This window comes from Heterocephalus glaber, unplaced genomic scaffold (genome assembly GCF_053883595.1).
Source record: "Heterocephalus glaber isolate CG9 unplaced genomic scaffold, H.glaber_assembly_v1.0 deba00001606, whole genome shotgun sequence".
In the NCBI taxonomy this organism is placed as follows: domain Eukaryota; kingdom Metazoa; phylum Chordata; class Mammalia; order Rodentia; family Bathyergidae; genus Heterocephalus; species Heterocephalus glaber.
This window is the reverse complement of record NW_028258377.1, coordinates 30,963,380-30,978,927: the sequence shown is the minus strand read 5'-3', so window position 1 is coordinate 30,978,927 and position 15,548 is coordinate 30,963,380. Positions and strand designations below refer to the sequence as shown.

The following is a 15,548-nucleotide window of genomic DNA, read 5'->3' as shown; positions in this document are numbered from 1 at the left end:
TTTCAATATCACTGGTCATTCAAGAGACGCAAATTAAAACAGCGCCGAGATTCCATCTCAGTCCAGAAAGACTAGCTATTATCAAGAAATCAACAAATGCTGGAAGGGCTATGGGGAAAAAGGAACCCTTCTCCACTATTGGTGGAAGTGTAGACTGGTTCAACCACTGTGGAAATCAGTGTGGAGATTCCTCAAAAAAGTAAAACCAGAGGTTCCATTCAACCTGGCTATTCCTCTTCTTGACATCTCCCTGAAACAATTAAAAGCACCACGCCACAGTGATATATACACACCCATGTTCATAGTAGCAGTTTGTAATAGCTAAGTCTTGGAAACAGCCCAAATGCCCATCAACCAATGAATAAAGATGCGGCTTTTTTATATAATGGAGTACTACTCTGTCATAAAGAAGGATGAACTTGAGACATTTCTAGCTAAATGGATGCACCTTGAGACCATACTCTTAAGTGAAATAAATTGGACACATGTGTAAATATCATATTGTTTCTCTGGTGTGAGACACTGGAAGTGTAAATAAGGACTAAAATGTGTAACAGATATTGTGAAATAGGAAGAACATGTTCAAATGGGAAGGGGAACTAGGGAAGGGGAAAGGAAAGAAGGGAAAAGAAATAAAATGAGAAAAGAATGAAAAAATGGAAACAAAGCTTCTGTAAATAAGGAGGGGAAGAGAAGTTGAAAGGAGGGCAGGGGAATGGAGAAATAAAAGTCAAGGTATATTATGTACAGGTACAAATTCCCCATGATAAATGTGATCATTATGTATACCTAAAATCTACCAATAAACTCAATTAATTAAAAAAAAAAAAGAAAATAAATTTCCCATTGCAGCCTATACTGTCTCTGGAGAATACTGACTTGACAAAATTTATCTGGTATTGTGAAATACTAGTTTAAATGATTTTTCTTTGATGGAAACTCATTTATTCAATAACCATTAAAGCAGAAACAAGTTTTATTCTACTGTAGAGAATTTGAACTCATATCTCCAAACTTCCTAATTAGTGGCCATCACATCATTCTATTCATACAGCTATCACAGCAATCATTAGTCACTTCACTGCCTATTTGTCAGTTTCCTCATTATTTTATCTCTCTGATAATCTAAGCCGTCATTCTGTGGAGCTACTTCACTTCCGTTATGGCATTTCAGGTGCACACAGTGCTACAGTACGTGGGTCTGTAATACACTTACATTTCTGGGGGAAAATTTCTTTTCTTCCTGCCAGTGAAAGATAAAAATTAAATAACCTCATCCTATTTGCATGGCAAATTTAACCTGCTTGAAAATTGACACAGTGATGAGATAAATATGACAGAAACACAATAAAAAGGAATACAGCTTAGATTTCTGTCTTCTGAAAAATACTCCTCAAGTTTTTAAGTACCACAAATTTAGTCCTCTAAGACAAGGTGTTACTCAATGTTTCTTTTTCCTTTATCCTGACTCAGATGTAATAAAGTAATTTTATAGAGACATTTTGACTTTTAAAACTGTAAATTACATTGTATTCCTTATACAATATATTAAACAAGCTATGAGCTTGAATCTGGAAAAGAATCATTTTATCTTTTGGTAAGCAAAAACAATAGATATACGAATTGTGAAACAGCTCAAAATAATTACCTGAGGGCATAAATCACTTTTCAAACTCGGAGTCAGTCCCCTCTCCCCCCAAGTACTGGGGACAGAACACATGGCCTTCACCTTGAACTACAGTTCCAGCCCATATTTTTTTTATTACTTTGCAAACTTGGAGTCAACCGGTCTGTGTGTGTGCATGTGTGTCTGTCTGTCTGTCTCTCTCTCCCTCTGTGGTTCCCGGGATGGAACCCAGGGACTTCACACTGAGTTACACCTTCAGTCTAATTTTTACTTTTCTTTTTGAGACAGTATTTTCTTAAGAACTTGTGATCCTCCTGCCTCAGCCATCCAGAGTGCTAGGATTAAAAGTATGCACCACCATGCCTAGATTTATCTCACTTTAAAAGCTGAACATAGCTATAGTTCAGAAGTATACTGATCTAAATATGTCGCATTAAGGGTTTTATATGCAGTCTAAGCCCTTGGCCCTTACTCTTCACACCCTTCTAAGGTAGGTATAGCTATTTTCATATTGCATCAGAGAAAACTGGGATACTAAGAGATTAAATAACTTTCCAGGTTGCAAAGCTTGAATCCTGCTCTGCGGGTTCTGAAACCCGCAGGCTCCTTGGGCACTCTACTGCCTTCTTGGTAACACAGAAAATCTGACAGTACAGTCAAACTCTAGGTCGAGCATGGTGGCACACACCTCTAATCCCAGCACTCTGGGTGGCTGAGGCAGGAGGAACACAAGTTTAAGCCCAGCCTGAGCAACTTAGTGAGACCGTTTCAACAATAAAAAACTGTAAAAAGGGATGGGGATTGCAGCTTATTGTAAAGGCTCCAAGTTCAATTCCTAGTACTGCACGTGAAACAAAAAAAAAAATAATAATAAAATCTAGTTCTAGCTGATATGTTACCCAAGCCACTGTGAATTATTTCGTTTTCTGGTTGTCAAGAAAAGTTTGCCATCAACATTTCCTGCTTTTAGGTGAGGAAGGTGACCCAAATGAACTGTTTTTCTCATTGCACTTATTGCATAATCACTAAAACCCAAAAGGAAGAGGACTAACTGGTTAAATTTTTAAACTTTATTTCCTGCTGACTTAGAAGATCTTATTGATATACTGAATTTAAATGTTACTATTTTCCTGCTGTAATAAGACACTAAAGTTATTTCAGCCTTAAAGGAGTTAACTATGCATCAGTCCTTTTACTTGTTGAGTAAGTTAAAAGCAGGTCAACAGGATATAAACCTAGGGTTTTTTCCTCTTTAGGGGAAATTTCTTAATGACGTCTTAATTAAAATAAACAGAACAAGTGGCCCTCCAAAAACAAAATGTGGTGCAAAAGTTGAAAGAAAAAAAAATCACAATAAGTTACTGTATATGGTGATCCACCTTCACTAGTGTTAAAAACGCAACGGTCGGTCTGTCTCCATTTGAGTAACTTTCGTCCTGACCGCAATGGCTACTTGTTAGACCTACCATCCACTACAACACTTAGGTTCAAGTAAAAGACATAGCTGTCCACCCCCATCACGACCAAAGTCTCTCTCTCTACTGCATCCTGAGGAGCACAGAGGACCCGTGCTCTGCATCCCTCGCCCCCACACCTCCCCTACTGCCCAGGAGGCAGAGCTCAGAACTGGGAGCCAAGGCAGTCCTCTTGCTAGGGCAGTGACCCAAGTTCAGACAACCTGCCCTCTCCTCGGACCACAGCGTCCGCGTCCAGGGTTTGGGGCAGGGGCAAGAAGAGGAAGTCCTGGGTGGGGCAGAATGGGGCTAAGAGGATGTTTGGAAGGGAGGAACGGTCCCTCCCCAGCCTCGCCAGTGGGACGAAGGCCCAGGACAGGGAAGGAGTCGCCGCCGCCATGATGTGACTGGCCGTGCCGGGGGGGGGCGTGACGCGGACGACCCTGCACGCAAGGCAGGCTCCCTTTCCCCTCTGCCTCCCCCTACCCCCAGGCTTGGGGCTCGGCCACAACCGCCCCCGATACTCACGCTTTGTCCACCAGCTCCCGCACCTTCCACATGTTCAACATCTTGCCCCACGCAGGCCGGGCTGCCGCCTCCCTCTCCTGCTTCTCACGGACCCCAGAACACTTCCGCACTGGGGCAGGTCCAGGCCGGGGTCGCTGCCGTCACCCGCCGCCCGGAACTCCCCCAGTCAGCTCCTTCCCTTGCTACAGCCACGGCGCCGCCGGTGACACGTCGAGACGCGGCGGCAGAGGCACTGCGTGAACCGGAAGTGCCCACCTTTTCCCGCTGCGCGCGGAGCACGCCGGGACTTGTAATTTTCTTCGCGTGTGACGCGCCTGAACTCAGGGGTCGCGCGGGCCTTTCGCCATTACCTCAGACCTAAGGAACCAGAAACTTCGCCAGGTCGCTATAACAAATCCTCCAGGTGATTGTGGTGACGCTCAAATTTAGAACTACTGGTGTAAGACCTAGCCACATTCATTCCTTTAAAATGTGTTATGTTATTAATGATTATACAAAAGTGTGGAGGGCATTTGTACAGTTAATTCCTCATTAACAGATACCTTGCTGTGTTTGTGTACAAATGCCCAAAAGAATTGACATCTTTGAGCCTTAGTTTCCACTCCTGTGTGTTGAAGAAGTTGTATGCTAAATCCTTTCCCACTCGAATTCTGTGGTACAGTGGTTTTTATATTTAGACTGCTACCCGGTGCCAGTATTAACAACTTTATTATAAGCTTTGAAACTCAGTTCAAACTCTATGGGAAAAAGCACACAGTATATGTACACACATACGCATACATGTATATTTTATGTGATTCACGAACTCGGCAGGTTTATATTCTTTGTTTTTAGTTTTTAAAATTTTATTTTAAAAAATTAATACGTGCAGGTTTAATTCTTAAAGCATAAGAATACGCACTTCTTTCAGGGTTTTGTTGCAATGATTGTCATCCCTTCGTTTTTCATTATTCAATTCTGTCTATGCTAATGAAAAAGGTTCAAGTAATCTTAAATTTCGTGTAGGCCACCTGCTTAAATTTTACACTTCTCATTCTACAGCCCCCCTCCCCATATGGGGATCGAATCCAGGGCCTTCACATTAAGCTACTTCTTTAGTCCTCCTTTTTCTTTTTTATAAGGAGATGCAGTCTCTAAATTGCCAATTTGCCCGTACTGGACTCAAACGTGTAATCCTGCTGCCTCAGCCTCCCAGACTGCTAGGATTACAAGCATGTACCACCACAAAAGTCTTCTGAAACTGACTATCTTCTGTGAACCGAAAATGAAAAAACTGGGGGCCCAGCTCTCTTACAGCCTAAAGGTCCTTGGAAGAAACAGTAATCAAGAAAACATTTAATTGCAGATAATAGGGGCTTGAAGAAAACAATGCTATAGATAATGATGTTGCGGAAAATAATGTTAGGGAATATTTAGGCCCTCTTTGGGGTCATTGTATTAATTTGAAAGTGGAGTGATAAAAAGGAACTGGCCATAAAACAAAAAGATCTATAAGAAAAGATTTATTGGTGAAGGGAACATACATACGAAGACTTTTACAAAAACATGAATTAATGGTTGCTGGTCATGAAACTAGGTAACAATGATCCCAGAACCTCCAACCCCTGGTGCTTCAAGTCAAGCCACCTCTTCAAATTGTGTTCACTTAACTGTTGGAAGCAGCTTTGGAAAGGGTTTTGGGAGAGAAGCTCTGAGAGAGCCAAGCTGAAAGGATTGCCAGAAAAAGCAGAAATCAGAACAAAGCTAGCTCACAGATTTATCAATTAGGAGTCCTTGGGAATCACAGTCAGTGGGAGTAGTGGGTGTGGAGAGTAGGTAAAGATAATTAGAGATAGGTAGAGAAATGGGGCTTTCAAAATGAAGTTTGTGTTTCCTGTTGAAAGGATTGTCCAGCCCAAGGTTCAAAGGATGGAATGTGGGTAGAGGCGGTAAGGGGAACTAGTTTGCATAAATAAGAGCTCTGCACGTTAACTTTCAAACGAGCAAGTCCAGAGTACACCTGCAGAAAGGCTTAGCACAAAAGTAAACAGCCTCCCGACCCTGGGCTTGTTTGTGTGTTTACAGCAGTGCACAGCCAACCACACCACAGAGAGAGCCAGAAGGTACAATGTCATTGTTTAATTTTCTCATTCCAACACCAAGTTTGAGTGCAACTACACTTATTTCAGGATTAACGTCTGCTGGAGCCACGTAGAATGTCGTACTAAAAACCTGCCTGTTCACCTTCCATTCCAGAGAGGCCCTCAGGGGCTCAGAACAACCAGGTCAGAAGAGTTTGTTAAAAAGTGATCTCCAGGGGCTGCCTATTTTCATGTCAACAAAGTGTTCCAGTTTTACCTTTTATTTTGCAAGTTTGAGAACAGTCTCCATGGTAATTTATCTGTGGCATTTTAAGTATGTCCATGGTAGAAAAATAAATGAGAAAGCGCCACACCTACCCCTCTTTAGGAAAAACTGTTTTTTGCTAAATGAGATGACAATTTTAGTAAGCTCAAATTAACACATTTTGAAAAAAAACAGCTCAGCTGCATTAATTATGTGTAAGGAACAGTTACAGACAGTACACACTGCTTATCTGATGTGTGTGGCTCCCTGTATTTCCTTTGGGGAAATTTAATTCCTGGCACATAGGTAAGGCAGCCATAGGAAGACTTCTATGGAGAATGAGTTGTGAGGAGCATGGTTGGCTGGCACCTTCTGACAGCCTCTCCTCTGGGATCATTTATGCCAAGACCATGCTCAAGATCTGCTGAAACTGGGCTGTGTGTGCCCAGTGCTGAACTCCTCTTGTCAGCAATTGCTGCTGTCCTGATTTCCTCAGAGCTTCATTGCAACCAGGCACTCTTCCTACCCAATCTTCCTTCCTTCTTTCCCTTCACAGAACTTCCCTGTGTGTTGAGACTTACCAGCTACTCTTGCTCCCTCTTCCTTTTTTCTTCATAGGCTTTCTCCTCAACAGTATCTCTATATTTGAAATTCCGTCTTGGCTTCTGCTTCTTGCAGTACCCAATGACCCAGAGGCAAACATGTGCCCCTTGGTTTGGGTAGCTGGGACGTGAGGTTTGTTTTTTTTTAATTGCACCAGACTACTACTCTTCTTTAGAAGTGAGGATACAGTACTTGGTTTCTAATCATAATTGAGGATTGTCACAGAGTCGTGCAGATTATATGCTGTACAATCCCAAGAACACCATTTATGTTGACTCTCATGAACTGCTTGGTAGACAATTAACAAGGATAGGAAAAGTAGTAGTTAGATGGTATAGACTCAGAAATCAGACAAATCTATGCTCAAGTTCTGCATTTGCTATACAGAATGCTGGTTGTTATGAATGAATTAATTAAATCAGTGTAGTGTAGGGCCGGGGATTTAGCTCAGTGGTTTCGCCGCCTGCTGTGCAAGTACAAGGACCCGAGTTCGATCCCCGGTACCAAAAAAAAAAAGAAAGAATCTGGACAACTCAAGTTGAATCAGTGTAGTGTAATGGCTGTGAACTGAGACTTTAGATCTAGGTTGCTACAGTTGATTGATTTGCTGTACTGGGAATTGAATCCAGATCCCTCACACTGAGCTAATCCCCAGCCCTTTTTATTTTTTATTTTGAGACACAGTCTCACTAAGTCACTGAGTTGTCCAAGCTGTACTCAAACTTGTGATTCTCCTGCCTCAGCCTCCCAGATTACTGGGATTACAGGTGTGAGCCCCACACCAAGCTTGCTACTTATTTTACTACTTTCTAGCCACGTGACCTGGGGGAATTTGTTTGACCTCTCTGCTTCTCAGTTTTCTCCTCACAGTAGAGGACGATAGAAACCTATCTTGAAGGCTTTTTCAGTTACTTGCAACAATATTTTAAAAGAACTTAGACTAGCATCTAGCACAAAACTAACACTGCCAATGTTAGGAACCTTGCTGCTAGTAAGAGTAGCTATCTGAATTGGTGAATTTCATTCAATATTCAAATATTTAGTTTCCTATGTTCCAGGCACTGTGCTAGGTGGTAGACATACAATTGTGGATTAAAACATACACAGAAAATGAGTAAATAGGTATTTAGTAGGTAAACATAATGAACTCAAATCATGTGCTAAGGATTAAGCCAGATAACTCTCTTCACATTGAGTCCTGCATTTAGCAAATGCTAACTAAATTCTACCTCATTGTCAAGTCCTTTACATGGATTTAAGCATTTTTCTTTTTTTGGGTACCACGGATTGAACTTGGGTCCTTGCACTTGTGAGGCAGGTGGTGGAACCACTGAGGTAAACCCCCAGCCCTAAGCGTTTTTCTTATAAACAGGGTTTGGTCCATTAAAGTATCCTAAACTTAGGCATTCATCAGAAATTCATGGCCATGTTTAAAAACATCAGATTCTCTTGTACAACTTCTTGAATTTCTGATTCAGTTTATTCTCTACACTCTGGTTATAAGTGAGAAACACATCATTAAAACTAGATGAAGCCAGGCTTAGTGGTTCACACTTGTTGTCCCAAGACTCCAGGGGCTGAGACAGAAGGATATTGAGTTTGAGGCCAGCTGGAGCTACATAGCAAGTTCAAGCCCAGCTTGGACTAGATAGCAAGACCCTGACTCAAAATCCAAAAATGAAAAACCAAACTACACCAAACATACACACACCTCTTTTGGAACCCCCAAAATAAAATTAAATAATAAAATAAAATAAAAATTTAAAAGTGGAGCAAGGGAATTTATTAACACAGGAAACTGAAAAGTTTGCATTGAGAACTTAGCAAATGTCAACTTTTTCTCTGATTCTCACCGTTTTTGCAGGCAGGCTTCTCCTGGTTGGGAGGAAATAGGGCTACCACCTGACTGGGGGAATAGATACCATTTGTTTTCAATTAGATATCTATGAAAGAAGAAATGCTTTTGTCTTTCGTCCATGAAGGCTGTTATCACAGGGGATCACTCTGATTGGCTCAGTCTGGAGCACGTCTCTATCTCAGGGCCAGTTACCTCAAGGGAAGCCGCTATTATGGGACTGATAGCCCTCGTGGAACCACACCAAGGGGGAGAGTGAAGAGCTATCTGAGGAAATATAGTATTGAAGAAAGCCTTCCTTGGCAGACAAAAGCAACAGTTGTTAACAACTGTAAGTCTAAGTTGGAATGTAGAGATGGATACTTTACGAAAAAAAAAAGCAAACAAAATTAAACCCCCTGAAGTGGTTTTTTTTGTTTTGTTTTTTTTTTTGCAAGAGTTTTGTATGCTCTGGGCTAGGTAATGCACTAGCCTAAGCTTTCTGAGTTCAACAAAAGAGGCTGGGTTGGGAAGAGCAAAAGACAAAAGAATGTTCTGGGGAATAACAGAAAAGAAAAAGAAGCAATAAAGAATGAGAGAGTTAAGAGGTATGTGGCTGCTATGGAGTTGCCCGCCTTGGGCACAGGTAAACCACAAGGCAGGCCCTAGCTGTTGGATTGATCTTTGCCAAAATTCAGTCCCCTTTAGGGGTGTTAGCAGGCCTCAGGTTGTTGCCTACCAGTTGAGGGTTCTGCTCGATTCAGATAGGAATAATAAAGTGCAGCTTTGCTAGGATCCCCGATGCCACCAATCAACTCCAGTGAATGCTGGATGCTGTTGGTTGACACTGCTGGCTTTTGGTTGCTGCCACTATCAGCTGCCACTGTTAGACCCTGGCTTGTGCTGGGCACTGTTAAGTCTGGTGGGTGCTGGTCTCTGCTGCTGCCTTCCCTTCAATGTCTGCTTGTGCCAGATGCCACCAGGAGACTCTGCTAGGTGATGGTCAGTTCTGCTAATCTTTGTTGACTGCTGGGCTCCGGAGCTTTTCGGGGCCAGTGGCCCCTAGTGTTTATTGTGCTTTATTTTAAAGCAACTCCTGTGTCCCTGCTACTCACAATAAGAAACCTGAGTAGATTTATAGGATCTTCAGAGTCCACACTATTCAAGAAATAAATCACAAAGAGATTTACAGGACCACTAGGGCCAGTCTTTTTTTTTTTTTTTAAACAGGACATGTGTGGCAGCACAGGGGGGATCAGTACACTGAAGAAAGCCCTCTTAGGTTAACCTGAGAAATGGGAGGGGAGTGCTGCTTATATAGCAGCTGCAAGCCCGTGATTGGTCCAGATGCAGGCTTGTGATTGGTTCAAGTGGGTGCCGGCTCCAGGACACCTGCAACTGCCATGGCTATGATTCAAGGCAAGGGAGGGGCAATGCAAGCTGAGTTGTCACATTTCTATGAAAAATGTCAAGGCCAAAACCAGGGCATCTTTGGGAAAACTAGCTGTGTTCGTTATTGGGGGTTGGGGAGGTTAGGGATGTGTTAATAATGGGCCTAGATCCCCCCTTCTCTGATCTTAACCACATTACGGTGCCCCCCTCACCCCACTTATTCAAAGAAGCCACAGCAATGTGTGGAGTGGCAGGAGTAGGGAAGGGGCAGCACAGCTCACAGCTGAGCTGCATCTCCTGTTGAAGTGACCCTGAGAGCAGCCATGTAGTAACTCCATGGGCAGTGGGAGGACACAGAGGCAAGAGAAAAGTTGTCCCAGTCTGTTCTGGGAGTGGAGAAGATCAAAAAGAAGTGAGTAGGAGGGCTGTGACAGCCAGTGGCCTAACCACATCCCCCTCTGGCCCTCACAGGAAAAAGGAAAGAGGCACTTCTCTGTCTCAATGTAGGCCAACTCCAACATCCTTGTAGGTGTTCTAAAGAGGAACACATTTGCAGGCTTTCTGTGAGAACAGGCAGGCACTGACAGGAGGAGAAACGGAGGCAGAAGTTTTCTGGAAAACATTCCCCTACCTCTCAGAGTGGTTTCTCTCCTTCTGTCTCCTGAAACAGGAGAGCCCAAAGTAAATGTGATGCTCCTAGTATTAGTCCTCTGAAAGCTCTGTTCAGGGAAGCCAAGGTGCTGTTAGTGAAGCAATTAGTGTGTGACTGCAGGAACCCATTGTCACAGTCAAATCATATCCCGGGGTGCATCTCAGAAAGGGTATGCCGGTTTCTGAGGCAGAGTTGTCCTAAATAAGTAAGGAAGCCTCATGTATCCAGAGTTCACAGTGAGGTTGCCCCAGTCCCTCAACTCTATCAGTTCCTCAAAAGAATTGAGCTCTAGATGAAGAGCTCATGCAGGGGAGCTCAGAGTTTGATGGATAGACCACTTCTCTTTAGTAAACAGAAGGTGTGTGGCTAAAACTGGTGTGAAGGATGACAGTCAGCACTAGGTGTGCTCTCCTGCTGGGAAAGAGTCAACATTTAACACTTACTGTGCACCTACAATGTGCAGTGGGATTAAAACTAAAACTAAAATTTACTGCCACCCAAAGGAACTTAGAGTAGTTGGGGAAGAAAAATGTACTCTCTTATGTCTGTACTGGGGGCCTGTGAATTAAACTGACAAATAGTTGATTGGTAAGGAAGAGTTTATATGTACAGTATGCATATAAGAGGAAGTATTTGGTAGTTAGAATTTGGTTGGGGTTTATATACTTGTTAGTTTGGGAAGAAGAGCAAGGAGAAAAGGTTCCTGTGAGAAAACAAACACTGTAGATTTTATTTTTAAGGAAAGACAGGTGAAGTTTTTAAAAGAACAAATGGAGATAAGAAAGTTAGTGAAAAGGTTTTTCTCTTCAATTGTGAATAGTCTCCCTGTTGTCTTCAGAGCATGAAACTCCTCCAGAGAGGGGCCTTATATTAGATTTACTCTTAGTCTCTGTTCTGGGAATAGAGGCCATTCCGAAGAGGGAGTTTATAGAAGGCTTCATTTCTCAGAAGTTTCTGTCTTGAATCAGATAAGGAAGGCTCAGTAAGGTGCCTTTCTGCATCTGTTGAATCTCTTCAGTTTAAAATAATCTTTATACTAACTCTGGGTTTCTGGTTTGTTTCCACATAGCCTAATAAGGAATACATGTGTATAAACACACAACGCAACGGAAATATGTGAGGAAGTCGTGCTGTGTGCAGGAAGGGCTCAGAGCACCAGCTGTGGTGTCTGTGGACCTTGGTTCACGCCCTGCCTCCACTGTGGTGCTGTGTCCTAGGCTGTATAACTTGGCCTCTTGAGTCTCAGCTCCCATGTGGGAAAAATGGGACTGGTAAGAGTCCTTATGTCATTGGGTTATTGTGAGGAGTGACTGAGATGACAAGCATTACATTCCTACCACATGGATAACCTGGCATGTAAGAAGGCCTTATTAAAGATAAGTTCTTTTTTGCTAAACTGTGTCCAAAGATCATGGCTGATGCGAGGGTGGGTGTTAGAGCGGATTCATGAAGTCTTTCAATAAATATTTGTATGGGACGCACCTCATTGCCAAAAATTACATTGTGAAAAACAGACCTAATTCCTATTCTTATGGAGAAGAAAGACATTAAGTAATGCCAGGGCGACTCTAGTATTAAACTATCATGAATGGCATTGGAGAAAAGAACAGGGCATCATGAGAGAATATAACAGTGGTATTTCATCCGGATTAAGTAGGGGCAAGGACCAGAAAGGCCTTAAGGTGAGGGTGGAAGGGTAATTTTGAGTTGATGAGGTGAAGAGAGAAGGAAAGAGTGTGTTAGATGAGATCAGCCTGAGCCAGGCCTGAGGTAGCATGCTGCTTAATATGTTCTGGGACTGAGAGGAAGTCCTGTGAGGCTGGAAGGAGTTGAGAATAGGCAGAGATGAACCTAGGAGGTGAGCAAGGTTGTCCTGGTTCCTTGCTTGTACAACCCATTCTCTATCTTTCCCTGTTCTCCTCCATGCCCTTCTGACCTCTATGGACCCTGACTGATACAAGGGGTCATAACATGGAAAGATTTGCATGTCAGGTCAGGATCATGTCCTTTTAATTAATGAATGGATGAATGAATGAATGAATGAATGTTTGTAGTACTGGGAACCAACCTCAGCTTGATAGCAAAGCATCCTTGCCTCTGTGCTATACCTCCAGCTGGACATGGCCTTTTCAGATTGTTATCTCAAGTGGAACAAGAAGCTGCAAGTATGTTATAGGGACTTCATATTCCCCAGCTTCTGCCCTATTTCTCTGCTTCCTTTAACAAAAGGCTGTCTTAGTCTCTAACTGGTTTTTCATTACTTCTTAAGCCATAGTCGACCCCTTTCTCCTTTTCAAAACTCCTCTCAGCTTTCTTTTGTGTTCTTTTTTCCCCCATTGAGTTTATTGGTACATTTTAGGTATAAAATACAGTTACATTCATCATTGGGATCTTGTACCATTACATGAGTATCTTGATTCTTATATTTGTCCCCATTCCCCTGCCCTCCCTTTACCCCCTCCACCCTTCCCTGTTTGCAAAGACTTTGTTTCCATTTTTTTCCTTTTCTCATATTTTTTCTTTTCCCTTTTTTCCTTTCCCCTACCCCTCCCACTTCCCCTGCTCCTTTAGACCTTTTCTTCCTAGTACACAATATCAATTATACAGTTTTTAAATTGCAATATCAAGATCTAGGAGACATTACCACAGGTTTTACAGAATTTAAAAGGATATAGAAACATATTACAAAAGTCTTTTTTTGAAATAAATTTGACAACTTCTAAGAAGTACTTTGGAAGACAAATTAATGAAACTAAGTCTGGAGGAAATATAAAATTTGAATAGCACCTATTAAAGAAAGTATATTCCTAGCTTGAAAACAACCTACCTGTATGACAACAGCAGGCTCATATACATTTTAACTGATAAATTATATCAAACAATTAAAGAAGAAAAAAGAAGGAACACTTCTCCCCTCATTTTAGGAACTCAACATTGTGCTAATACTAAAACTGGATAAAGAAAATAGAAGAAAAAAGTATGAACATAGGAATTTGTTTAACAAAACAATTAGAAGTCAGATCTGGCAGGATGTAGAAAGTGGTTTTGATATAGGGATGGCAGTGTTGGTTCAGCATTGGAAGATCCACCCCCAAAAGTCATCATTCTAACAGAGGAAAGGAAAAAGCCATAGGATCCTGTCACTAGTTGGAGAAAAAGTATTGGACTAAATTCTACAGCTGTTCATGGTAAAAGCTATCAGGAGACTAGAAGTAGAACAGAACCTTCTCAACAGATTAAAGACATGTACTCCATACTTCCAGTGAGAATGCCTTATATGAATGGAGAAGACACAATGCTTTCTCCTTAAGGTGGGGAACAAGGGCAGATATGCTTACTCTTTATCTGTCCATTAAACTTTGAAACCTAGGCCCCACCAAAATAGTCTGGCAATAAAATGACACAATTAGGATAGGATTGGCAAGGTAGAAGTAAAATCTTTATATGTAGATGAAATGATCATCTACAGAGAAAATACTAAGAAATCTCTAGGAGCCCCTAGAACTTGTACTTGAATTTAGCAGGATTAGAGAACACAAGATATATATAAAAATCCAGATCTGTGTATACTTTCTATAAATGAAGAATTGGACATTGAAATTGAAAAGTTATGTAGGAGTACAAAGGACCTAGAAAAGTTAAAAACAAAAAAAGACAAAAAACAGTGTTGGAAGATGTTTAGTACCTAATTTTAAGACTTCTTCTAAAGCTACAACAATCAAGGCAGTGTTGGTGTAAGGAAAGACATATAGATCATTGGAATAAAACAGAGAATCTAGAAATAGAACCACACATATATGGCCCACTGAGTTTTGAAAGATTATTTAACATTAGCATTTTATAGAATATAAACTCAATTCAGGAGCCGAGGAAGAGATAGTGTTTTCAGCAAATGGCACTAGAACACCTGGTATCCATATATATAAAAAATTAACCTCAACCCTTTATTCCCATACATGAAAATAACTTGAAGGGATCTATGAACCTAAATATGAAAGCCTAAAAGTATAAAACTTTAAGAAGAAATTATAACGGAAAATGTTTATGAATTTGGGCTGGGGATTTAGCTCAGTGGTTTCGCTGCCTGTTGAGCAAGTGCAAGGACCCGAGTGCGATCCCTGGTACCAAAAAAAAAAAAAAAAAAAAAAAAGAACTACCTAGAATACAAAAAACATGATGTATAAAAGAAAAAAATTGATAAATGAGATTCCATCAAAAGTTAGAACTTTAAATGACATCATTAAAATGAAAAGTAGTCCTTAAACAGACCATATTTACAATGCATATAACCTATGACCAGAATATATAAAGAATTCTTAGAACTCATTAATAGATATCCCAATTAAAAAGTAGACATAAGAAGATGATAAATAGCCAGTATAGCACAAGGAAAGGTGTGCAACTCTAGAATCAGAAAAATACTTATCAGTACAATAAGAAGATTGAATTATACACTCATTAGGGAGATGAAGTTAAAAGTTTTAAAAGCCTTGTCATGACTTTTTCTTTTTGTTGGATTCTCCCTCTTTGCATTTAATTTGTCACCCCAGTGGATTCATTCTGCTGGGTTTTCTGCGGTTATGATCCTCATTGTCTTTTCTTAGGGTATTGTCTAAAATGTTTTGGAGTGCCCGTTTGGTACTCCTGAAGTTCCCGAGGTGCTCTTTGTCATGAAAGTATCTTATTTCTCCATCAATTTTGAAAGATAGTTTTGCAGGGTACATCAGTCTGGGTTGGAGGCTGTTTTCCTTTAGGGCTTGAAATCCATCACTCCAAGCTCTTCTTGCCTTGAGGGTTTGCATTGAGAAGTCTGCTGTGATTCTGATGGGCTTTCCTCTGTATGTGATTTGTTTCTTTTCTCTCACTGCTTGTAGAAATTTGTTCTTCTGTTGGGTTTCTGGAATCCTAACTATTATATGCCTATGTGTAGATTTTTTTTGATCACTCTAGTTGGAGTCCTATATGCCTCACTTATCTGTATGTGAAGTTCTTTTCCCCTCCTTGGGAAGTTTTCTGCCCTCACTTCTGTGAAGAGTTTTTTATGTCATCTGCACTCTCTCCTCTTTCTTCATTGACTCCAGTCAGTCTTATGTTATTCTTCTTTGCATCGTCTAGCAGCTACTGGATTGATTT

General features: G+C 41.2%; 2 protein-coding genes across 7 annotated transcripts in view; one reads left to right on the top strand and one right to left on the bottom strand.

Moving 5' to 3' along the window:
• Positions 1-4,047, bottom strand: part of Clint1 (clathrin interactor 1) — an 81,208-nt gene extending 77,161 nt beyond the window's left edge. The window contains exon 1 of one of the 2 annotated variants that reach the window (XM_004836478.4): positions 3,610-4,047. In XM_004836478.4, the coding sequence (XP_004836535.1) occupies positions 3,610-3,650 (41 nt within the window). In that variant the 5' untranslated portion in view covers positions 3,651-4,047. The remainder of the gene's footprint in view (positions 1-3,609) is intronic. The other variant, XM_004836479.4, reaches the window with a different exon arrangement.
• The window catches only part of LOC101699615 (spermatogenesis-associated protein 31A6-like), a 791,892-nt gene continuing 780,228 nt past the window's right edge, over positions 3,885-15,548 (top strand). For all 5 annotated transcript variants that reach the window (XR_015444821.1, XR_015444823.1, XR_015444822.1 and 2 more), the window contains exon 1: positions 3,885-4,012. The gene's annotated coding sequence lies outside the window, so the exon portion shown is untranslated. The remainder of the gene's footprint in view (positions 4,013-15,548) is intronic.